We start from the raw sequence: 25,959 nt of genomic DNA, 5'->3' as shown, positions 1-25,959 counted from the left end.
AGGCGCTGTGGCAGGAAGCGCTCTAGAAGCGCAGCTTCTCAATGGAACCTGCCCGATGGCGCTGCGGGGGTCCACGGCGGCATGCATGGCTTCGCCCGGGGTGGTTGAGGAGACTGCCTTCCTAATCGCAGTTCAGCACCTACTGAGCACTGACTGTCGGCCGCTTCTGTGCTGGGGCCGTCGGGGGCAGCCCCGTGGGAAGGGCTCGCCTGGCCCTGGGGGGCGGTGCGGGGTGGGTGGGGGGCTGACCTAACACAAGCTGACCCCGAGGCCTTGGAGGGTCCTGGAGTCGGGACCTGGCTTTTCCCCGTCCACAGTGTCCCTTTCCTGGTGCTGCCCGGCTCGCTGTAATACCTTGAGGGAGAATGAACTGTGCCCTTGGAGTGCGGGGCCCTGCGGGTCAGAGGCCAGGTAGAGCCTGCAGGGACGGCCTGGGGGAGCTGGGGCCCCCGACTACCCGGCTGGGTCCCTGTCCATGAGGGTGGCCCTCCTTCTCTTCCCGCTTTAGTTTTACTTACATGATACATGTTCATTATAGGCATTTTGGAAAATAAGAAAAATATAAAGAAGAAAGTAAAAATCCCCCATAACCCCCAGACTGGAACCCCACTGAGTCTGAGCACAGAGGAAAGGAACGGAAGGAGGCGGCTCACCGTGCTGACCAGCACGTTCCAGGGTACAGGCAGACCCGGCCGGGGCCTCGTCCCGCCAGGCCCGCTCCCTAAGAGGAGGGCCGCGCCTGGGGCAGCTGGTTCGGGCTTTTTCATTCCACTGGATCAGGAGGGCATGCTGTTTACATCCGTGATCGCCCTGACTTTCTTGAAGGGCCTCCCAGTGCTGGACGTCGGGTCTTGCCCCAGATCTCTGATGTCGTCTGCGCATCAGTGGAGCGACTGACTCGGGTTTTCCCTAGCTCTTCCCTTCGCGGGTGCTCACCCCTCCCCACTGGGGCCCACCTGGGGGAGGGGGTGTCCCGGGGGTCTGGGTGAGCAGCAGGCCTCCCCTCTGTGTGGGACGAGAAGGGGGTGCGTAGCCATTGCTCTGCCGTTTTTAAGGCCTGGCAGCCGTGGAAATTTAGACTTTGATAAAGGTAGCATTTCATGTTGGCTGGGAAAGGAAGGCGTAGTCACTGGACTGGACTGGGATAAGGAGGAAGCCTCTGGGAAAAAGAAGTTGAACCCGACTCGGTCTTACACCAAAATGCATTCCAGATGGCCCAATGATATGAACTCGAAAAGTGAAACCGTAAACCTACTAGAAGAAAACACGGGAGCCTGAGGATCTTGGATGAGAAGGCCTCTCTCAGTAAGACATAAATTCTACAAGTTATAAAAAAAGAAGTTACCTCCATAAAATGTCAACATTTTCTCTCTGGTTAACTCCCCACCCCTCCTCCACACCACCCATCACTGTAAGAAAACAATATGAAAGTATGTATATCAGAGGAAAGGATGGGTATTCTAATGTCAAAGGACTCCTGCAAACCAATGAGAAAGGACCAGGGACCAAACCAGCCAAAGAGTTAATAATAATAATGGACGCAAGCTATGATTACTTCCTGAAAAGAAAAGACCAGTAGCTCTTAAGCATGTGGGGAGGTGTCTGACCCTACTCAGGAGAAGGGCACGCAGGTGAAGGCCGGGGAGACCAGCTTCTCACCCGGCCAGGCGGGCGAAGAGCACGTGCTGAGAGCAGGCGCTGCTGGTTCCAGTGAGGGAGCCGGTGCCCACAGGCGGTCCTTCTAGGAAGGGCTTTTGCAGTCTCTGTGCTAAGTCTCTTCAGTCGTGTCTGACTCTTTGCGGCTCCATGGACTGTAGCCCACCAGGCTCCTCTGTCCATGGTCCAGGCAAGAATACGGGAGTGGGCTGCCATGCCCTCCTCCAGGGGGTCTTCCCGACCCAGGGATTGAACCACGTCTCGTTATGTCTCCTGCACTAGCAGGCGGGCTCCTTACCACTGGGGCCACCTGGGAAGCTCTTTGCAGTATCTGTTGAAATACTAAAGTGCATATGCTATCGGACCTGGTAGCTCTGCTTCTCGGAATGTCTCCTGTGGATACAGGCGATGTGTGTGCAGACACGTCTGTTGCAGATGGCAGCAGAGCTGCGGCTGTCTGCAGGTGAGGGCTGGAACAACCAGATGCCCGTCAGGAGAGCCGTTTGAGCCATCAGATAAGCCGCTGAGCGGTTCCTGGGGAGGGTCCCTTAGCAGCTGCAGGAGTGGTGTCTCCGTGTCTTTGTACTTCCTGAAATGGATCAGTCTCCAACATACAGAGGGAAGAAAGCTCCTCTTAGAATGAATCCGCCTCTAGTGAGAACCCACAGAAAGCTACACTTGCGTATTCGTAGACGACAATGAAGGAGGCACAAACGTGGGGACCCATGGTTTTCTCTGGAAGGGGCAGCTGGGCGCACAGACGTGCGGTTCTCTCTGGCATCTTTTGAATTGGCTGAGTGTTGCTCAGACAGGTGGGCTGGTTGGAAGGTGGGCAGGTGTGTAGGGAATAGAGACTTGGGATGGAAGCGTGGGCTGGCTGTCCTGGAAGCTGTGTGCCTTCTTGCTGGCAGGCACACGCTTTTGGCTGGAATGACTCTGTCAATTATAAAAGCCGATAGTCCAAAAAAGAAAAGAAACAAGACCTATAGACCAGTGCAGGAGGGAACTGACTAGATTGATCACGTGTCATTCAATGACGGTGGGCAAGCGAGGAGAGCCGTGGACGTGACTGCTTTTCTGTGGGGCAGCTTCTGTGCTGAGTGGCTGGGTACACACAGTGGACATGCCCGTGACCTCCGACCCCATGAGCACCGTCCTGGCTCCGTGATCACTCGTGACCCTGCATCATAGCCCTGTGCTCCCTCACCTGCTGTCATAAGGCTTGTTCCCTTCCACGGTTCCGAGCCACAGGGTCCTTCCAGTCTCCCCCACTGGCTGAGAGGCGCCTTGCCACCCAGAAAGCCAGCTCAGAGGAGAGACTCGAGGGTCCCACACCTGGAGGACTTCAGGTGTGGACAATCAGGGAGGGGGATTTGTGGGGTCATGGGACAACGGAGACTTCTTTCCCTGAGGTCCCTGATGGAATGAGGACTTTCCCCAGCTTCAGTCACTGTTATTCCTACCAGGCTGCTGCTCTGTCCTGTTGGAACAGAGCTGGGGGCTGGGGAGGGGGGAGGAGCTGAGACCCCTTTGTCCATCTGTTCATCTGATGGTGTTACAGGTGTGCCAGCGGAATTGGGTTGATCATGACTCCCATGCTGGAAACTAAAGGCTGGACAGGCTCCCTGCCCTCAACTCCCATGCCCTGGTGGGATTCCACAGCCTTAGAGTAGAGATGACCAACTCCCATGTCCTGGTGGGATTCCACAGCCTTAGAGTGGAGATGACCAACTCCCATGCCCTGGTGGGATTCCACAGCCTTAGAGTGGAGATGACCAACTCCCATGCCCTGGTGGGATTCCACAGCCTTAGAGTGAAGATGACCAACTCCCATGCCCTGGTGGGATTCCACAGCCTTAGAGTGAAGATGACCAACTCCCATGCCCTGGTGGGATTCCACAGCCTTAGAGTGAAGATGACCAACTCCCATGTCCTGGTGGGATTCCACAGCCTTAGAGTGAAGATGACCAACTCCCATGCCCTGGTGGGATTCCACAGCCTTAGAGTGAAGATGACCAACTCCCATGTCCTGGTGGGATTCCACAGCCTTAGAGTGGAGATGACCAACTCCCATGTCCTGGTGGGATTCCACAGCCTTAGAGTGGAGATGACCAACTCCCATGTCCTGGTGGGATTCCACAGCCTTAGAGTGGAGATGACCAACTCCCATGTCCTGGTGGGATTCCACAGCCTTAGAGTGGAGATGACCAACTCCCATGCCCTGGTGGGATTCCACAGCCTTAGAGTGGAGATGAGTCTGTTTGGTTGAATCGTGTGAAATTACCATTTTATGGGCCAAAATAATCAGAGGGCCACCTCACGTAGTTCCGTCTCATTCTCTAAGAGTGGGCAGTGAGGAGGACCACTCATCCAGCATGGAGGCTGGGGAAGTCCTTCCCAGAGGCCGCAGTGCCTGAGCTGAGGTCTGCATGGTGAAAGGGATTCACCAGGCATGGAGGGCGGGTGAACAGGATGCCAAATACAGGAAACTAAATGTGCAGAGGCCTGGACACTCTGTGCTCTCGGTCTCTGAATGCAGGGTTTAGCTTGGCTAGAGCGTGGTGTGAGTGAGATGGTGGTGGAGGCTGGGGGTTTATCAGAGATGAGAATTTGGGTACCAAAATTCAGTGTAAACTCATGAGGGTCTTTATCCACCATCCATCATCCATCCATCCATCCAATAAGACGCACATATCACACTGGGCTTCACCTCTGGCCCAGAAGGGAGAGTGAGGCCACCAAGGTGGGCATATTGTCAAGTAAAGGGATGGTATCTACAATCTTTGAGAGGTTAATCAACTGCGTCTTCAAGGCGATGCCATTCCTTCCTTTGTTCATGCGCTCATCGTCCATTTATCCCTTTAACCGTTTACAAAGTTGAGTTTCACCCACCCTCCCTTTTTGTCATCTTTCCATTAATCATCTATCCTTCTATCCCTTCTTCCGTCTGTCAGTCCATCCATCCATCCAGCCAACCAAACATCCATCCATACCTCCACCCACCCACCCGTCTATGATCCAGACTAAGCCCACCCGTTGATCCAGCTCATAATCTGCTTACCCACCCACCAATTCACACATCCCCCCATCACAGATATGGGCTTCCCCCTCCACCAAGCAGCTTTTCCGTTTTCCATCAGGGTGTGTATGACCGCCCCAGGCTCCCACCCTCTACCCAGGGCTCCTTGAGGGCCAGGAATGGCTGACTTGCTTCAGCTTCTGCAGCGCCTAGTGTATACCTGGCACAGTGAAATCTTGTAGAGTTTGTTGGCCTGGACTGAGAGACGGGGTGGATAGAGTTGCAGCAGCAGGAGGCAGGGTAACAAGGAGATGCTGGCTGCTTTTTAGGCTTTTAAGAGAGAAGGGAAGCCTGTGACTCAGGAGCAGCTGGCGACGTGGAGGTCCACCAGGGCTCTTGGCAGAGGTGGGGCATAGACAGGTGGGGAGCTGCATGGGAGCCTGCCAGTTGGCAGTAACATGTCTAAGATGAACCCCATCTTGGGAGCTGGGAGGTGGAGAGTTCACATTTCAGGATGTTTAGTTATTGATTCAGAGATTCTACTAATTCTCCAAAACCATTGTTAACTTTTCTTGACTGTAAAAATAGAGTGCACTTGTTAGAGCAAATTTGGGAAATACAAAAATACAAAAATTCCTTTTTCTTTCCTTTCTATCTTTGGGCTGCTGGAATAAAACGCCACAGCCTGGGTGGCTTACAGACAGAAGAGATTTATTTCTCATCTTTCTAGAGGGTGGGAAGTCCAAGATCAAGGTGCGGCCTCGTGGGGGAGGACCCTCTTCTGGTTCCCCGCTGCTGTGGTCTCTCTGCATCCTCACGCGGTGCTGGGGGTGGGAGCTCTACAGCCATCATCTTTGGGGGCAGGATTTCACCCTGTGGATTCTGGTGGGGACACAGACTTTGCTCGCATTTCCTCTCTTCCTGGCTGAGCCCATGTAGAAACTGCTGTGTGCCTTCCTCTCGAACGCTTCCTGTGTCATTCATTACAGACTCTTCCGTGTCATTCACGGCTGCTGGACCTCCATCAGAGGCTTGCGTGGACCTCACTTAACTGTTCCTCTGATGTCAGATTTGACTTATTTCCAGTTGTCTGTGTTATAAATAACACTTGGATGAACATCTTTTGGTGAATCGTCTCTGCCTCTACTTCCTTCGGGTGGATTCCTAGACACTGACTCACTGTGGCCATGCCCTGAAACGCTGTAAAGCCCTTTTATTGCAGACCCACATTCCAGCTGACGGTGGGCATTTGCTGTCCCGGCTACTGTGCCCCGGGCAGTGGTTCTGAACCGAGGTGCACCCCATGTGCGAGAACCGGGGTTACCCACCCTCAAAGCCAGGCGCTCCCCACCTCTCTGCTCTCGGGAGGCAGCAGGGAGCTGTCACTGAATGCTTTGGACCTGGTGTGACCGTTGCTGGGCCTGTGATTCGTCCCAGGTCACCTGGGCCTTCAGGACACTGCAGTTCCTCATCTGGAGAATGGAGTGGCTCTTCCTACCCCAGGGGGTCAGTGGCTGAAGTTGGATCATTAATAACAGTTATAATGCACGTGTGTTCCTAGCTTTAGACACCTCCTCTCGTGTAGTCAGAAGAACTAGGGCATCTTCTAGAGCCTAAGATAGCTGTAGATGCTAATTGTCTCTTCTCCACTCCCCTCCATTTCCTGGGCCATCTGTACATTTGCCGAGTGCTTGCTGTGGCCGGTTGGGTGGACACTGATATCAGGGTCCAGCTTGGTAGGACCTTCTCCCGCCAAGGAGGTCATGTGGACCGAATGTGCTTGGTGTCTACATTGGAGGACCAGGGGACAGGGCTGGGTGAGGCTCACGTCTCGGGGCACAATACAGGTGGGTGTGAGAGCGGGCTGCTCTGGGCTGGAGCAGGGCGGGCATGTGGGTGAAAGGGCAGTGGGTCTGCTCTTGCCCACGGGGCTCCGGTAGAAATGGCCCTGCACACTGGTGGCCTGCACCTGCTTCTGGAGGGTGGCCAGAGCTTTCTGAACCAGAGGCCGTGACCCTGGGAGGGCCCGCAGCTGTCCACCCCGGGCAGAAGGGATCCTGAAACTTGACGTCGTCACCCCACTGGGTGTGGCACTCGGAAAACTCAGCCGGAATGGGTGATGTGGACTTGTGGGTGATGACTGGAAGTCAGTTCTGGGCTTGCCACCCGTAGGGACTTCTGCCCGGGGCGCTGATGGGGTCCATGTAAAATTCTGTGTTCACTTTGTGTCCACGTGGCTGGTTTTGGGTCCTGGTTTAGAGTGGTTTGCGGGCTTTCGTGGCTCCAGTGGTCGAAAGACACCTGCTGGCCCGGGGGAAGCTCTGTGGCCGGCCGCTGCAAAGGCCGGAGCGCCCCAGCACAGTGTTCTTTCCCTTGAATCACATAACCGAGTGAAGTCACTTCAGTGCCAAATGCGTAGAGCCACCTAGACACCAGGATGATTCCAAGGCCTGAGCTCTGAGAGCAGCTCCATTCGGGACTGCGTGAAGGCGCTGATGGTCCAGACAGTGTCTGTAATCTGGAACAGGGAACATTCCTTTAACTTCATCTGCCCCTTTGTTTGGTGTGTGACATTTAATGGGCGTTAAAACCATCTTGTGTTTCTAAAGCTGTCTTCTCTAATGAGAATTTCAGGGTAAATCCTGGCTGATGCCAGTGTTAGAAAAGCGAAGGAGCCAGCAGAAACGTTAGCCTCTGTCCACGTGTCAGTGCAAAAGGGCAGGGTCGAGCTGGGCCAGGCCTGACCACCGGGCCCTGTGCGGACTCCTGGGCTGGGGGCGACCCACTTCAAAGGTCAGACTCAGGAAGCGTAGACTTCCAGAGAAGTGCAATTGCAGTTTTCTCTTAGAAAGATCAGCTAAATGTTGCCCACTATCAAGGCAGAGACCAAAAGATCTGTGAATACCTTGCGTTTTCAGGTAGGTGTGGAGAGGAAAGTTATTTAATTATATAATACCATTTCCTGCTGGACACGAATTGGCATTTGTTATGCCATTAATTTGTTATAAAAGCAATACGTGTCCGTCAAAGAAGTGTTAACATAAAAATCCATCATAGCCCTGCACTTGTTTAAGCCATGGTGCTGGTGATGCCGATTCTATGATGGTTTCTGTTAAATGCAGCCAAATAAATTAGTAACTGAACATTTTAATGTATTTATTTTCCAGTATTTTTTCTAGCCTGCTTTTATAAAACTGGGATTACATACTCCTTTGTAATAGTTTTAAGTGAAAAATATGATGAGTAAATCTTTGTAAATGGGGAGTAAATAGGAACTTCAATCTGATAAGGGATATCCATGTAAAACCCACTATTGAATACTTTCTCCCTTAAGATCAGGGAAAAAAATCAAGGATGCCTTCTCTTACCACACATATTCAATATTATATGGCAATCCTAGCCAGTGCAATAAGGAAAGAAAAGGAAATAAAAGGCATATAAAGTGGAAAGGAAAACATAAAACTATCTTTACTTGAAGACCATGTGATTGTCTATGTTAAAAATTCTAAGGAATTTACACAAAAGCCTCTCGAACTAATAAGTAAGTTTGGTATAGACACAGAAATCAAAATCAATACACCAAAATCAGTATTATGTCTAGATAGTAAAAATGAGCAGTTAGAAACTTACACATTCTTTACAGTAGCATCAAAATATGAAATACTTAGAATCTGATGAAATACAAGAGAATTATAAATCATCACTTAGAGATATTATACGATATGAAGAATTGGATAGATACACCATGCTCATGGACAAAACACTTACTGTTGTTAAGATACCATTTTCCCCTGCAATTGATTCAGAGTTGGTGCAATGCCGATTAAAATCCCAGCTGGCCTTTTTAAAATGGATGTTGACAAGATGATTCTGCAATTTATATGGAAGTGCAAAGAACCTAAGATAACCCCGACAGTCTTGAAAAAGAAGAATAAGGGAGGGCTCATGCTATGTGGCTTTAGAAACTTTCATCCGTTATTGGTGGGAACAAAAATTGGGGCAGCCACTTTGGGAAGCAGTTTGGCAGGTTTTGATAAAGTCAGCCCTACACTTGCCAGCTGCTGCTGCTGCGTCGCTTCAGTCGTGTCCGACTCTGTGCGACCCCATAGACGGAAGCCCACCAGGCTCCCCCGTCCCTGGGATTCTCCAGGCAAGAACACTGAAGTGGGTTGCCATTTCCTTCTCCAATGCATGAAAGTGAAAAGTGAAAGGGAAGTCGCTCAGTCGTGTCCAACTCTTAGCGACCCCATGGACTGAAGCCTACCAGGCTCCTCCATCCATGGGATTTTCCAGGCAGGAGTACTGGAGTGGGGTGCCATCGCCTTCTTGCCAGAGGACCCAGCAATTCCACTCCTAGATATTTACCCGAAAGAGATGAAAACACACGTCTGTGTGAAGGTTCATATGCCATTTATCATCCCAAACTGTGAATAACCCGAGTGCCCACCACTGGTAGATGGATGCCCGCGTTGTGGCACATCCATACGGCGGGGTACCGCTGAGCGGTAAGAGAAATGAGTGCATGACACTCTGTGGGCGCAAAAGCGTCATGTTACGGCAAGAGGCAGACGTGGAAGACGGTATAGGACACGGTCCTATTCACTTGCCATTTGAGAAAAGGCAAAACTACAGGAACAGAAGGGGAAACGGTGGTTGCTAGAGACCAGTGGGGAGAAGAAAGGTCTAAGTTTTGACAAATATTTAGTCCTGTGGTGACCAGCGCAGTAGGATACAGGACATTTCCAGCACCTCAGAAAGCGCCCCGTGTCCCTCTCCCCACCCCGGCCATGTATGTATCTAGCTTATATTTCTGTTAGTGTCTCTCCCTGTCTATTGCTTGCTGTTGCTGTGGTTATCTATTCCTACGTAACAGCCACCCCAAACCTTGTGTCTACAGACGAAAGCAATCTTTTGCTTTGCAGTCTTAGTGTGCTTGTGGGTCTGCACCTGGGGCGTGGCCTGGCAGGGAGGACTTGTCTGCTCCCGTGACATCAGGTTGATGTCTTGGCTGGGGCTGGAGGGCCCGTTTCTAAGACGATTTTCCCACACGGCTGGCAAGTCGGTCCTGGATGTTGGCTGGGAGCTTGGCTGGGGCTGTCGGCCAGGGGTGTGGGTTTCTTTTCCCACAGGGCCTTCCGCGAAGCTGCTTGGGCTTCCTCACAGTGTGGTGTCTGGTTCTAAAGAAGAGGATTCCAGACACAGGATATAGAGACTGCCAGTTTATTAAGCCTGGATCTGTACGCCAGCACGGGTCACTTTCACCACATTCTTGGGGTCCTGTAGTCATGGAGTCCACCTTGATTAAAGGAGCGGGGCATGGATACCACCTCTTCATGGACGCTTGTGCTAAAGAATCTGTTGCCATACCTAAAACTTATGCTTGGCTTTTGTTGTTGTTGTTAATAAAATGATGTGCCTTTTATGTGGATATACACTTACAACAGTTTTTGGGAGGAGAGGTTCACAGAGGTGAGATGAGCCTCCCATCTGCCTCTTCTACCAGTCCTCACCCCCCTCCCAGCTGTACCCCCTTGACTGTTTGACTGGTGCAGTTCTGGGCATTTTGGGGGGTTCATCTACCTGGCATGTTTTCGGGCTACACAGACATCTCTTCTCTTCATGCCATGCCTCAGCTGTCTTTCTGAGTCGGACCAGCCAGATCACCCCCTCCTGCAGCCTCTGTGGAGCCTTGCACAGACGAGCGGTGTTTATTCACCCAGCTCCTGACTGATGGGCGTTCGTCCTGTTTCCAGGCCTCTTACAAGCGACCCTGCCGTGGACGTCCTTGCATGCATACGAGCCTTTGTGCAGGATTCACGCCCAAAGCAGGGATGCCAGGTCCATCCCTGTGCACATCCTAATTGGAATGCCTTCTCCCACTGGCCTCTCTCCCACTGGGGTTCACTTTGAATCCCCAGAAGGCACGTTCCCCTGGCACGTTGGTTGGTTTTGTTCAGTGGATGGCTGACTGGTTGTCCTTCATTCACTGTCCTGAATGTCTGCCCTGGGCTGAACTCTCTCCTCCGCTGTGATGAAGGCTCAGTTCAGTTCAGTCGCTCAGTTGTGTCCGACTCTTTGCCGCCCCGTGGACTGCAGCATGCCAGGCCTCCCTGTCCATCACCAACTCCCAGAGCTTGCTGAAACTCATGTCCATCGAATTGGTGACGCCATCTAACCATTTCATCCTCTATTGTCCCCTTCTCCTCCTGCCTTCAATCTTTCCCAGCATCAGATCAGATCAGATCAGTCGCTTAGTCGTGTCTGATTCTTTGTGACCCCATGAATCGCAGCACACCAGGCCTCCTTGTCCATCACCAACTCCCAGAGTTCACTCAGACTCACGTCCATCGAGTCAGTGATGCCATCCAGCCATCTCATCCTCTGTCGTCCCCTTCTCCTCCTGCCCCCAATCCCTCCCAGCATCAGAGTCTTTTCCAATGAGTCAACTGCTTGCATGAGGTGGCCAAAGTACTGGAGTTTCAGCTTTAGCATCATTCTTTCCAAAGAAATCCCAGGGCTGATCTCCTTCAGAATGGACTGGTTGGATCTCCTTGCAGTCCAAGGGACTCTCACCAGTCTTCTTCAACACCACAGTTCAAAAGCATCAATTCTTCGGCGCTCAGCCTTCTTCACAGTCCAACTCTCACATCCATACATGACCACAGGAAAAACCATAGCCTTGACTAGACGAACCTTTGTTGCAAAGTAATGTCTCTGCTTTTAAATATGCTATCTAGGTTGGTCATAACTTTCCTTCCAAGGAGTAAGCATCTTTTAATTTCATGGCTGCAGTCACCATCTGCAGTGATTTTGGAGCCCAGAAAAATAAAGTCTGACACTGTTTCCACTGTTTCCCCATCTATTTCCCATGAAGTGATGGGACCGGAGGCCATGATCTTCGTTTTCTGAATGTTGAGCTTTAAGCCAACTTTTTCACTCTCCACTTTCACCTTCATCAAGAGGCTTTTTAGTTCCTCTTCACTTTCTGCCATAAGGGTGGTGTCATCTGCATATCTGAGGTTATTGATATTTCTCCCGGCAATCTTGATTCCAGCTTGTGTTTCTTCCAGTCCAGCGTTTCTCATGATGTACTCTGCATATAAGTTAAATAAGCAGGGTGACGATATACAGCCTTGACGAACTCCTTTTCCTATTTGGAACCAGTCTGTTGTTCCATGTCCAGTTCTAACTGTTGCTTCCTGACCTGCATACACATTTCTCAAGAGGCAGATCAGATGGTCTGGTATTCCCATCTATTTCAGAATTTTCCACAGTTTATTGTGATCCACACAGTCAAAGGCTTTGGCATAGTCAATAAAGCAGAAATAGATGCCTTTCTGGAACTCTGTTGCTTTTTCCATGATCCAGCGGATGTTGGCAATTTGATCTCTGGTTCCTCTCCCTTTTCTAAAACCAGCTTGAACGTCGGGAAGTTCACAGTTCATATATTGCTGAAGCCTGGCTTGGAGAATTTTGAGCATTTCTTTACTAGCGTGTGAGATGAGTGCAATTGTGCGGTAGTTTGAGCATTCTTTGGCATTGCCTTTCTTTGGGATTGGAATGAATACTGACCTTTTCCAATCCTGTGGCCACTGCTGAGTTTTCCAAATTTGCTGGCATATTGAGTGCAGCACTTTCACAGCATCATCTTTCAGGATTTGGAATAGCTCAACTGGAATTCCATCACCTCCACTAGCTTTGTTTGTAGTTATGCTTCCTAAGGCCCACTTAACTTCACATTTCAGGATATCTGGCTCTAGGTCAGTGATCACACCATTGTGATTATCTGATTATCCCAGCATCAAGGTCCTTTCAAATGAGTTAGCTCTTCGCATCAGGTGGCCAGAGTATTGGAGTTTCAGCTTCAGCATCAGTCCTTCCAGTGAATATTCAGCACCAATTTCCTTTAGGATGGACCGGTTTGGTGATGAAGGCTACCATTGCCCCTTCTCAGGGACCTCACAGTGGGGACATGGCAGGACCACAGGACCACCTCCTGCCATCCAACATAGGCTGTGGTGGGGAGCTGGGGTGGCACGCAGAAGGCACAGGCCCGCCCTGGTATGCAGTGGGCCTCTTGTTTTCCTGAGGCTTCATTAAGAGAAGGGATCTCCGGTGGGCACCACCTTGACTTGGCATTGTAACTGGGGGGAAGGAAGCAGCTTGGAAATCCAGTGTTTTCAGTGCTGCTAACGCTGAGTGATGCTCACAGCCTCCCAGGAGAGGTGGGAGGCCCGGGTGGTGGAGCCGCTGCTGGGGTGGGGTGTGCTGGCACTGGTCCCATCATGGCCGTCACTCTCTAGTCCTGGGTCCCCAAGACTCCAGTGACAAGGCCAGGAACCCCAGGCTCTTCCCAGGGACCTGCCAGCAACAAATGTGAACGTCCGTGTGCCAGGGCCCGGCCTGGCCTCTGCAGTGATGGCACGGGGAGTCGAGAAGGCCTGGGCCTTCCCCTGGCCATGGCGCAGCAGGCTTCCCAGAGCGCCACTGGGAGAAGAAAGCCCCATGTGGCGGGTCAGGCCAGCCTCAGGGATGGGTCCTGCTGCTCCCCCTCAGGACGCCGTCCACGAGTCTGGTCCACAGCCGGGGCAGGCCTGTAACTTGCCCGTGCACTGCCTGCCTCCTTCTTTAGCACGGCTCCCCAGGGTGCAGAGGGCCCTCCGCCAGCGTGACCCCAGCTGACCTGACCACAGACAACACTCCCTGGCCTCTTGGAAGTAGTTGGGGCCATGCAGAGCCCGCCCGAGTAAACGCAGCCAACCTCAGCACGTGGCATCTGCCACTGGGTGCCAGCCCCACCCCTTTCCTCCAGAACAAGGAGAGAAATTACCTCCGAGGAAGCTGAGATTAATCACCTGTTTCCCCGTCAGGCCTGCGGGCTCCGCTCCTAGACCGGCTCCTGCTGGGTGCACGGCCCGGCCTGCTCTGCCCCGGGTTGTCCTTGGCAGCTGGAGGCAGGGCTGATGTCTGTGGCCCATGGCCCTTCGTTGAGGACGGATGGGCCCGAAGGACGTGGATATTCACACGTTTTCACAAAGGCAGGTGGAAAGGAGCTGACCAATGGGAGGAAGAGGTGCCAGGCGAACACAGGAGACGACACGTCCGTGCGTCTTAGGGTCCCTGTCCCTCGGTGGTCACGCTTCTTCCCCATTCTCAGTGTGGAACCTTAGCCCCACAGCTGTCAGGACTGTGGGAACAAGCCTGCTCTGTGAGGCCCAGCTCGATCCTGCCTGGGTGACCATGTGCTGCCGTTGCTGGGTGGGCGAGCATCTCTGAGCCTGGAATGTTCCTTGAGTGACCCCGGATGACCTGGCGGGGGGGCACTGTCAGCTCCTGGCAGCCCCCCATCTTCCCCCCTGCTGCAAGACTCCTTCCCCAGGGCTCTGCAGGTCCCGTGAGTCCTTGTGGGCAGCGTGACTTACTTCCCAGAAGCCGTGTGTGTGCTGAGGGGTGGCCAGGCCCCCTGTGGGTGCCCCCAGGCCGGGTGGTAGTACAGACGTCCTTTCGGAGCCTGTAGAGGCGCCCCCAGCACCTGGGCTTAGTGTGGGAGCATGGGGAAGCACCCAGCGTCCAGACACCAGGTCAGCCTCAACCGAAGCGGACGGGCCTTCACAGCGTCCCGTCTCTGAACGTGTGCACGGGGGCGTTGCCTCCCCACTGTGGCCAGTCCCTGGCAACGCTGTGTCTATAGCCAGAGCGGTGTCTGTTCCAGCTGACATTTCACCGTAAAAGCTCCCAACGGTCTATCAGAAGCTCCTCAGAGCTCTTGACTTTTCGGCCAAGAGGGGAGAGCTGCGGGCTGGGAGACGGCACAGAGTGGGATTGCTGTCCAGTCCTAGCTCTAGTACACTATGCCAGGCCCTTCTTGGTGGTGGGGCGGACTGCAAGTCCTCTGAGGTCCATCCGGCTCCCTGGAGGACCTGAAACGCTGCGCAGACCCCACATATGACCCCCAGGGAGGCCCTTCTCAAGGACCCTGAGCCAGGGTGCAGCTTGCCGCTGCTTGAGGAGGAGTTTGCAGGGACTAAGACACACTCGTCACATGGGACTCTGGCCCAGAGGGAGAGTGAGGCCACCAGGGCAGGGAGAGAGGCAGTGAAGGATTAGTGTCTGAAATCTTCAAGAGGTGTATCAACTGAGTCTTCAAGACACTGCCTTCCCTCCCTCATTCACTCACTCATTCACCCGTTTATCCATTCAACATTCACAGAGTCGTGCTTCATCCATCATTTTTTGTCATCTTTCCCTCAGTCATCTGTCCTTCTATCCCGTCTTCCATCTGTCCATCCACCCCCCACCCACCCACCTATCCTTCCATCCACCCATCCGTCCTTCCATCCACCCATCCACCCATCCATCCATCATCCATCCGTCCATCTCTCTGTTCTCCCACTCGCTTCATCCCTGTGCCATATATCCATCCTTCAGTGAGGGTTTACAACGCGGTACCTTGAACAGACATAGTGAAGAGGAGAAGGCCGTGTCTCTGGAATCTTTCTCCATTGATGCTCAGGCCAGTATTTTAATGTTGTAGAAAATAAGAGAGGCGAGGCATCCTCTATCTGTCACCCCCTGTTAGCCTGGGGTTTTGAGCTTCTCCCCAGCCCCTCGGTTCAGAGTTTGAGGATCTTCCGTCCACCAGAGTTCTCCCTGAGGTCCCGAACCTCTAGAATGAGCAGGTCCTGTCTGCCCTGGAGTGACCTTGATCTCCTGGGCTCTGCTCTGGGCTCTTTGCTAGTCACTGCCTGGAAGGAGAGTGAGCTTGGCAGCGGTTTCTCTGGAGGGGTCTCGGGGGGCACCCTGCCCTGTCTCCTTGTGGCGTCTGGGGACGAGGGCATTTTGCAGCCAGCTCAAGTCCTCGTCTGCAGAGGCAGGCACCTCCTCGGTGAGCCATCTAGGTGACTGAAGGGGCGGAGGCTGTGGGTGGAGAGCCCAGGGTGTGTGGGCACTGGGGGGTGCTTGGGGCCCAGCTGGCCCTCCCAAGCTGGGTGCGGGTGAACCAATGTCTCCCCCAGCCTTGCCCAGACTCCTGTGGCTGTTGCCCAGTGAGGCCTCCCCATGGACTGTCCCTTCCCTGTCGCCATTTCTGGGTGGAAGCCACGTTGCCCAGGGCCATCAGGGTCACGTCCACGGCGCCCTAAATCCTGGCGCCCTCTGTCACCCCTGGGATGCAGGGATGGCTGAGTTGGGTCTGTACAGATGGTGACAGGCAGTGGCGCGGTCCCCTTCAGTGAAAATCCCTTGGAATCCCTGCTGGTGGGTCCTCAGCCCTTCTTCAGAAATAGGAAAACGGGCCAGAGGCAGGTGACAAGCACAATCTCCACCAAGCCCTGCGGGCTGAGCTGGGCTCATCATTGGCCTTTCCTCATCCCCATGAAGCGACAGAGACTGACAGGCGGTCAGAGATGGTGCGAGGCAGGAGGGGGTGAGCCGGGCGCAGGGGACCCCCGCCAGGCAGGCCCCTCGCGTCCACTCCCCCTGGAGACCCCGGCGCAGGGCTTGCATCCAGCCCTTCCCACTTCCGGTCCTCCCTGTCGTCTCTGCTGAGCCTGAGAGGCGGCCAGGTGGGCCCAGGTCTGAGCAGGACTGGTACACTAGGCACCGACCACCCCCACCTCCCCGAGATGCTGCTGCCCGGCTGGGGTGAAGGTGGGCCTGGTGCCAGGCCAAGGCGTGTGAAGTTGTAGGCTGCAGACCCAGGGATGAGCGGGAAGGGAGGTGTGGGAGCCCCAGAGCCCGTGGCCTCGCCCAGGTTCCCTGCGCCGGGCCCAGGCCTCTGCCCTGTGATGTCCCGGGTGAGCGGCTGCTGGAGACCGTCTGGGAGGCGAAGGCTGCCAGCGTCCTGCCAGCTCTGCCCCAGCCCTGCCCTCTGCTTTGTTCCCAGGGTTGGGTCATTGGAGAAGCATTGCGGTCGGAGCTTCTGAGGCGGCCTGCTTATTTGCCAGCGGGCTGCGCTGACCTCCCCAATGGGGCCGCGTGCCCTGTGCTGGGGCCTTGCGGGGAGGGCGGGGGGCGCTCGGCCTGGGACGAGGGGGCCCTGCGTGCCACCCACCCCGTTGCTGGCCGGGAGAGCCATGGCTCTTTTTGCTTCTGGAAATGGAAGCTGGGAGGTGGCAGGGATGGCAGGAAGGGCAGATGTGTCTCCTGGGTGACCTGCCAGGGGCCCCACAGACTCAGAGCAGGTGCTCCCCTCAGCAGCAGTTCCTGTGAGAGTCGGCTGAGCACCAGGGCCCCAGTGGGACCCGCCAGGCTGGGCCCTGCCCGCCCGAGGCCCGTGGCCCAGGAAACAGACCTTACTCAAGGAATTAGATGTCTTTACACTTAGGGATGAGAGAGATAAAGAAAGCTGAGCGCCGAAGAATTGATGCTTTTGAGCTGTGGTGTTGGAAAAGACTCTTGAGAGTCCCTTGGGCTGCAAGGAGATCCAACCAGTCCATCCTAAAGGAGATCAGCCCTGAATATTCATTGGAAGGACTGATGCTGAAGCTGAGGCTCCAATACTTTGGCCACCTGATGCAAAGAACTGACTCATCGGAAAAGACCCTGATGCTGGGAAAGACTGACGGCAGGAGGAGAAGGGGACGACAGAGGATGAGATGGTTGGATGGCATCACTGACTCAGTGGACATGAGTTTGAGCGAGCTCCGGGTGATGGTGAAGGACAGGGAGCCCGCCGTGCTGCGGTCCTGTGCTGTGCTGTGCTGTGCTGTGCTGAGTCACTCAGTCATGTCCAACTCTTGTGACCCCATGGACTGTAGCCCACCAGGCTCCTCTGTCCATGGGATTCTCCAGGCAAGAACTGGGATGGGCTGCCATTTCCTTCTCCAGGGGATCTTCCCGACCCAGGAATCAAACCTGGGTCTCTTACACCTCCTGCATTGGCAGGCAGCTGACTTTTAGGGGTGATTGTGGAAGTGCCTTTTGAGGGAGGCAGAGAGGTCATCTTCGTGTGATTGGTGGAGACATTGCCATTGGCAGCTGAAATGTTTGACTCCTTAGCAGGCCAGTTGCAAGATTTATCTCCAGGACGTCTACCTCCTGATTTCTGCCATTCACATATATATTGCTTGTTCATCCATCCATCTGTCCATCCATCTATCCACCCATCCATCCCCCCATCTGTCCACCCATCCATCCACCCACCCATCCATCCATCCATCCGTCCGTCCTGTGCACACACACACACACACACGCATGTAGTCAGTGTGCGGTGTGTGCAGCGGGTGTGTCTGTATTTGAGGCCCTCTTTGTGCTGCTACTTTTCAGGGCTTTCATGCTGCCTTTCTGGCCTAGGGCAAGTGGAACTCAACTCTGTTTCCAAATTCTTTCTCAGGTTCCTCCTTTCTGCCTTAAAACTGACCTCTCCCGCTTCCATTCCTGGACAGCTCTGGGGCTGGAACGCCTGGCTGTGTGCGTGCAGTCTCAGGCAGGCTCAGTGCGCAAGCAGGAAGCGGCAGGCTGTTGTAGAGGAGAGAGCCTGAGCGCAGGGATCGGGGGTTCACACAGCCACTAGCAGAGCTGGAGTGGGGGCGTCCCCAGGCCCCCAGGCACGGCCACGCCACCAGAGTGAGTGGAACCCAGACGTCACGAAGTCACAGCTGCAAATGTCAGTTGTCCTCACGACCTGGCCCCAGGTCCTAGCATGCTTGCCCAGACTCTGCAGAGAGAAGGTTTCTCACATTCCAGCTCCCCTCTGAGTGCGGAACGGAATTTGCATCCTGAGCCCTTCCCCTAGAGGGGTCTGGGAAATGTAGTTTTTAGCCCCCAGGCCCCACGGAGCAGGAGCACATCAGAAGCGCCCGAGTGAGCGACCACGGCCGGGGCAACGAGGAGGCCACCCGGCTCTGCTTCCCTGAAGCCTCGGAGCCGCCCCGTCGGCATCACTCCTGCTTCTCCGGCACAGAGGGGTCCCTGGTCAGGCCGCACAGCCAGTCCCTTTCCTGTCTTTCCTGACCCATCAGACGCATGGTGATATCAGCCCACAGGACGCTCTCTGCTCGGAGGTGGGAGCTGGGAGGAGGGCTCTCAGTGTGGAGCGCCCAGGTCCCTGGACTTGAGCCCACACCCATCTGTCCCCAGAGGTGGCACCGCCTCCCAGCAGAACTCTCGCCCTGATCGGGATGCTGAGGCTGCCGGGTAGAGAGGGGCCTTTGGCCTCAGTGGGGAGAAGATTGTCGGGGGACGGTCCTACTGGAGTCTCTTGGGCCTCGCCACACCTTTGAGACAGTGAGAAAAACGCTTGTTGAGCTCTGGCACAAGGCGGAGGGGTGGCTTTTTCAGCATGTTGCAACAGAGGTCCGCAAACACGGCCCGGAAGGCCTCTGGAAAACCGTTTTCCCCGCCGGTTGTGCAAGAGGCAGGTTCGAGAGCCCGTGCATCTGGGAAGACCATCATCGCAGCTCTCGGGCTGTCAGTCCCGGCACCAGCCTGGGTCTGCGATGCCTCCTGGCCGCGGCCGACCTTGGAGCCGAGACTCAGAGATGAGCCAGGGCTCGGCTGCATCTCGGGGCAGGTGAGCCAGCGGCTGGCACGGCCGTCTCTTCCCACGGGTGGAGGCCAGGCCGGGGCTGTGCCGGGCACCCACACCTGGCCAGCCTGGCTCTGCGTCTGGGGTCAAGTGGACAGGTGCTGGGGAGCCCTGTGGGGGGCCGACCCCCCGTGTCCGGTAGACGCCTGGGTAGGCACACTTTCTTCACGGTGGACACCCGCCTGGACCAGGGTGTCTTGGGTCCCCACCTCTGCAGGGGTGGGGAATGTCATCCCAGTTTCCGGTCCCCTGATTAAAGGGACAGAGGTCTGTGCGAAGCCGAGCTGCAGAAATGACGCTGCTGGGACGGGCGGCCTCAGATCTGTGGAATTGGCGTAGCGTGGTGCCTTGCAGGGCGCGGTGGACGGGTTGGGGTGGTGTACTTAGTGATGGAGAGCCCTCCCGGGCCCCCCCGGGAGCCTCCCCAGCCTGCCACCTCCCCAGCCCCCAGCGCCTCACGGGGGGTGGTCTGCAGGGCATCGTCTGCACCTGCCTCTGGCACCATCCACCACTGCTGCCCTGAACGCCCTGCCCGGCTCCTCCTCCCCTTGTAGGCTCCATCTGGGCGGTTCTCTTGTTAGGGACTTGCCCGGACCAGCAGCGAGGCTGCCTGGAGCCCCGCCCCCCGTCCCCGATGGCTGCGCTGGGCTCCACACATAGCAGTTAGCTGCAGGATGGCTCGGAACTCAGCGAGGGAGAAACCAACCCTGATGGTCCTTTCTCCCCTCCACAGCTTTTGCCTCTTGAGCGAGTCTCAGGCATGTGAGGACCCTCTGGGGAGGAGAGCCCGTGAGCCGGGAGGCCCAGAGGCCTCGGGGGCGTGCTGGTGTCAGCCCTGCTGTTACACCCAGAAGGGAGTCTGGCCTTTTAGCGGCAAGCGTCAGCGTCCAGCCCAGGCTGGCATACACGTGATGACAGCTTATTGGTTTGTGTAGACAAGTCTTCTTCAGGTACAGGAGCCCGAACTGCACAGCAGAAATCTGTCTATCCACATCTGTAGGCAGGCCCTCCTCCCACAGCGAAGGCCACCTGGGGCTGCAGGCTCATCACCCAAGTGTGAAGCCCGCAGAGCGGAGAGGAAGAGGCCCCAGGATGGAGCTTCTTGGCCTGGGCCAGTCCCGTGCCCAACCCTGGGCCCAGCACCCAGGACAGGGTGGTGCTGCATTCTGATTGGCCAGGGAGATCCAGGTGTCCGGAGGAGGGGGCGTGGCAGCCCTGCCCACACCCACACGGACAGGTGGCTGCTGGACACCGGGCTCCCCAGAAGCCCAGGGCAGTGCCCCGGCCGCACACACCATGACCTGTCGCGCTGACTCTGAATTTGAGTTCACTTCCTCTGCCTGGACTCCCAGGGCCTCTTGTCCGTAGTAACACGAGCTGCACTGTCCATCCAAGGCCTTGTTTAGGGCAGGGGCCATGTGGATCCCAAGCCTGTGGCCCTCGCCACCTGGAGGTCTGGGGTCTTTGTGACTGGGTTGCAGTGCGCAGGCGTGGAGCCATGCTTTGCATCTGCGGGGACGGTCGAGCTCACCAGGAGTGTCTCCACCGTCCTAGGGGCTGCTCCCTCCTGTGCAGTAGGGGAGGGAGGTTGCGAACTTTCTGGAAGGGGTGTAGGGGCCCGCCCTCTGTTGCTCTTAGTTGGGTGCTGTCTCGCCCTGCAGGCGTGGGTCTTCTGGGAGCAAATGGAGACTGACTATTTGTGTAAACGCTTATGGGAAAACTGCATTTCCGTTGGGTAAGGATGGGGGATGAGATGTGCCAGGAGCCTGCCCGCTGTCCTCAGTGGCACCCCAGGGCGGGGCCCGCGCTCGGCAGTTACGTATCGGACGTCACAGGCCGTCAATCACTCCAAATTCATAAGACCACCCTAGGTAAAGCCGCTTGCATCAGCGGTGGGAGCTAACGCTGCCTTTCAGCTTCTGTTTGGGGTGGGTTTCCTGTGAGGCTAGTGAGAAGCGGGGTCTGGGAGCCCGGGGCTGGTGCGGTACCTGGGGGGAAAAGAGCAATGTGAGTACCGAGTAAGAGAGGATTCGCACCTGGGGGTGGCCGCCTGCAGGGACCAGGGTGGGAGCTGGCCGTGTGCATTTCCGCAAAATGCGGTGTCCTGCGCCCGAGAGCGCCCGATTTCTGAGCTGATCCCTCAGGCTCTTCTGAGGGTCAGAGGTGGTCCTGGAGCGGGTGGAAGGAGGGGCTGAGGGTTGGTTTCCAGCTCATCTGCACCCTCGGGTGCTCCCTTTCTGCCCATGGCTAACTCATCACCTCCTTTTGTCCTTTCAGCTCAGCCAGCAGATCTCCTGAAGGTTCTAGATTTTCACAACCTGCCTGATGGAATAACCAAGACCACAGGCTTCTGTGCAGCGCGGCGATCTTCCAAAGGCCCGGATGTCGCCTACAGAGTCACGAAAGATGCCCAGCTCAGCGCGCCCACCAAGCAGCTGTACCCTGGTAAGAGACAGCGTGTGTGCCTCGCGGGGGTGTGGCTCCGCTTCCCGCCCCCAGCCGGGCAGCAGAACCAGGAGCCCGGAGCCGGGGAGGCGGGGAGGAACGCCTGATGGAGGGAGAAGCGTCCTTGGTTTTCCGGGAAGGAGCCTGATTTGATGTCAGGATAGTGAAAGCGGTCACCGTCCACACCCAAAGGTGGGAGCGGGGCCTCGTCTGTTTGCACCACTTCTCCAAGCAGGTGTCTCTCCAGCAGGGGGCGGGGTGCCGGGACTCCAAGGCGTGGTTCCCCGGGGTTGGGGTTAAGAAACCCCAGGGTCACGGGAAAGGAAACGCTTCCAGACTGAAGCTTAATTGGGGGTGAGGACATTAAGAGACACACGCACCAAACATCAGAGCTCCCAGCAAGAGAGTGCAGGCTTTTAATGAGAATCAACTGCCAAGTGTCACATTGCTGCTTTTAATTACGAGCCCAGAGCGGAGCGATGGTTGCTGGTAGGCCCCCCCGCTGGCCTCAGGGCCTGGGCCGGCTGACCAGGCCCATGACTGATAACCTCTCCCCCTACTTCAGTGGGGCTCTTCTTCCCGATTGCGATCAGAGAGGGCCCGGGGACCCTGGGATGCACTCACCCCAGAGACGGCTCTGTAATCCTCAGAAGCGTGAGCGCCACCTTTCCGGTAACGACCTGCCTCACTCGTTGACCCTCCAGTCGGGCAGTCCTTCCGCCGGCAGTGGGGTCTGTGAGCCACGTGCCCACCGGGTTCCAGAAGGATGTGCCCTTTCAGGGCTGCGTTTGCTTCCTCTGGCCTTTCACTCTTGACCCTCTGCTTCACGCCCGTGTTTTCTCAGCCTCTCTTTAAATCCGCAGGGACTCTTAAGAGTTTGTCTCTGCGAGAGAGGCTGGGTCTGCTCTTTCCAGAAACGGCATTTGGGCCGGTTAGCTCCTTTGGGGGCCCCAAGGCCTTTCACTGTGTCTTGTGGACCCCCCTTGACCACCTTGGGGTGCCAGACGTCCCCCCTCCAGAGTGTCTGACCATCACTGCAGACGGGGCTCACCAGGGCCCCACGGGTCACTCGCTACAAAGACCCTCGGGAATGTCACTCTGCCGCACGTCCAAGGAGCCTTTCTTATCCTTTCGGGGCCAGCGTGTTCTGAATCACCGAGAAGCTGTCCTGCCCCGAGTCCCCAGTTTAGAACTCCCCTGCGGGGGGCTGAGGGGCTGGGGGCGAGGCGTCTTGGGAGCGCTGCTGGCCCTGCACCCTCACGCCCGTGCTTCGGGACGGACACCACTGCGCGGGCATCTCACAAGGTCCTGCCCCGCGGCCGTCTGTGGTCGCTTTGCTGGCAGGCAGTTCAATCTGACCCCTGCCACCCAATTCAGGGTCACAGCCAGCTCACCGGAGTTGGTGTCCTCTATCCATGCCCCGCCTTGTTATCTTGTGGCGAGTAACATCAGAGGGTCTCAGGGTACGGGCCGGTTACTGGAGATCTGGTATGAACTCCGGAACAGCCAGACAGGGAATTTCTTTTAAGCCCATATTTTCCCCAGGGTCTCAAATTAGGCTCTTCATTAGATGCTGAAAGAGTTTAAAGGGCTGTTACAGGGCCTCCGAGCCATAATTCGTTCATGGAGTCGAATGGGTCCGTATGTAATGATCGCCTCCTTAACGCCAGGTGGAACTGGGCGCTCCTTCGCGATGGTTTAAGCGGACGTTTCCGGGGTCTTTTCTGCAGTCCGGGGCTGATGACCACGCCCAGCCTCCCTGTCTTTTCTTCTCTCAGAGCCTCTCTCGAATGAGGCTTGGGGCCTCTGTGGGGCCCTGTCGCCCTTCCCCAGCCCCGACCCCAGTTACCCCCCAGAGCCGCCCACGCCAGCCGTGCCCACTCACCTGTCCTCCAGCACTGTGCCCCCCACATGGGTCCAGGCCATGTCCCGGGACCTCAGGGGCCACAGGCCGGCTTCTTCAGAGGCCCAGCCCCCTTCCCAGCGGCGAAGAGCCACAGCGTGGTGTTCTCTGCTCTTGCCAGCGAAGAGGGCGCTAGCCTTCCTCCCTCATCTGAGAAGGATTTTCTAGTCTCGCTTGCAGCCTGTGGTCTAGGTTCTGAATTGGCAGGACCAAGAGCGTGACTGTGCCAGGCAGTGCTGGGTCTCCTGACCCCGTCTGGACGGAGCCACAGGGACTGAATCAGACCTGAGGGCGGTGGTCTCTGTGGGGAGTAGGCGCCACCAACCAACCAAAGAGGGCTGCCCAGCTTGCCTGGTGGCGGGCTGGGGGTTCCTGGGCCTTGTTGCCCCCGCCACCTGCAGTGGGCGGCAGGGGAACATCACGTCAAGGTAAAGCCGGCCTGAGACCCTGCCAGAAGCTGTCACAGGCCCTCCTGGAGTGCCGCAGGCACATGTGTCCCTGGGGACTGTCCGGCCACTGGCGGGGCACCCCTGCATCCTCTGAGCCACTGGCCAGCTGCCTTCGCCCAGGTCCAGCCGCCCCCTCTGAAGGCATCCAGACAGGGTAGCCGTGGTCATGCCTGGGCGTGGGGACCGCTCCCCATTTCAGCCTCCCTCTGGCCACCTTGGGGACCCTGAGACTCTCTCCTTGCCTGGGATCTGAGCAGGGGGGCTGGGCATAACAAGGTCCCCTCCCCCACTGCCACCGTCGTGACGGGCTGGGGCTCCAGAATCAGCCTGTGTCCAGCAGAATGTGAAACTGTTGGCCCAACCACTGCTGGCCTAGTAGGGTTCAGTTTAATGGCACATGCATTTATTGAGCGCCCACGGTCTACCCAAACTGTTGCAGTGCCTCTGGGCTTCGGCCTGAGGGAATAGGAGATGATCTAAGGGAGTCGGGGGCCGGAGGGAACAGAAGATGATCTAAGGGAGTCGGGGGCCGGAGGGAATAGGAGATGATCTAAGGGAGTCGGGGGCCGGAGGGAACAGGAGTTGATCTAAGGGAGTTGGGGGCCTCTCACCAAGCCTGCTGCTCGGATTTGACTTTTCTCTGAGGATAGAACACAAAGCGCTGGGCAGAAGGCGAGCCTCTCCCTGACAGTGTAGATCACGAAGCTCGCCGGTGTCCTGCTCGCGACGGAGATGAGAACGGACCGTCTCTGAAGTGCTGCTACATCCATTGTTATTTTGCCAGGAGAGGGATGAATGTTAGATGTAATTCATCCTTTCAGGTTATCTGAGCTGAGAACATGTGTCACGGAAGCGATTTCAGCATCAGTAGCCAGCATCTTAATGAGCTGGGAGTGAGGGCGTCCGTGGTCTTGCGCTGCGTGCCTGATGATGGTGGGGGGTCCTCCCGTTTCCAGTCTTCTCTCTACCTGAGGCAGGAGGGTGATGTCAGTGGCATGGGGTCACCACGGGGTGGACACGGGAGGCAGGCCGACCTTTGAGATGAGAGCAGGGGGTCACGGACTCCGAGGGTGACTGTTGTCCGTCCTGGATGTGAGCAGGGACCTCTGAGATGCTTGGGGTCAGATGCTACCCCGGGCCCTTCAGTGTCCACTCACGCCCGGGGACCAAAGGGCCTGCCAAGGTCCCGGCTGGGGTTTTGCCCTGGAGCCTGCGTGCAGCCGCTCCCCCCGCCCCACCCCACCACGGCAGTTCATGCAGGCTGGGTCTCTGGTCCCCCAGCATGTCTCACATTCGGAGCACAGTGTGCGGAGATGCTGGTGACGGTCCTGGCCTCCACAGAGCTCTTTTCAAACAGTTTCTCGTGCACACAAGGGCAGCCTGAGTCCGTGCCTTAATGAAGCCAGCCTTCCCCCAGGTGACCGTGCTGACTACACCCCTCCCCTCGGACCTGGTGACCCTGGCTGGGTATGGTGGTGCCCAGACGTTCCCTGCATACCTGCCCCTTGATCAAACCCTTCCTGAAGCCTTTCCCTACACCACTGGCCAAACCCAACCCCTGTCTCCCTGCCTGGGGGTAGGTGGGCCATGGCGCTGAGCACAGCAAACAGACCCCAACTGGCAGCTTCTCAACAGTGGGACCTGATCCTGGGCTGCGAGCCACAGGCCTTCCTGCATCTGCACCTTAGCCTGAGCTTTGGGGCCTGCGGGATGGCTGTTTCCACCTGCCCTCCATCACAGCCTTAAGAGCTCACACAGCTCTGTTGGCCTTTGGGGTTTGGTTTCTGTGCCCGAAGCTGCCATGAACCCTCTTATCCTCCCCCTAGAGAGACCCCTCCACCCTGGGTCCTCTGGGGGCCTCGGGGGCGGGGATCTCCTTGGCAGCCCCCTCTCCCCCAGCAGGGCACTGGCCAGGCTCTCCTACAGGGGCCCGAAGCAGAGGCCAGCTGCCGGCTGTGCG

General features: G+C 56.3%; 1 protein-coding gene across 1 annotated transcript in view; it reads left to right on the top strand.

Moving 5' to 3' along the window:
- The window catches only part of COL5A1 (collagen type V alpha 1 chain), a 148,248-nt gene that overhangs the window by 15,047 nt on the left and 107,242 nt on the right, over positions 1-25,959 (top strand). Inside the window, 1 exon segment of the mRNA XM_070378676.1 lies at positions 21,480-21,647. Within this exon segment, the coding sequence (XP_070234777.1) occupies positions 21,480-21,647 (168 nt within the window).

The sequence above is a fragment of the Bos mutus genome, chromosome 11 (assembly GCF_027580195.1).
Source record: "Bos mutus isolate GX-2022 chromosome 11, NWIPB_WYAK_1.1, whole genome shotgun sequence".
Classification (NCBI taxonomy): domain Eukaryota; kingdom Metazoa; phylum Chordata; class Mammalia; order Artiodactyla; family Bovidae; genus Bos; species Bos mutus.
The sequence above is the reverse complement of the archived record's forward strand: the minus strand, read 5'-3'. Positions and strand labels throughout refer to the sequence as shown.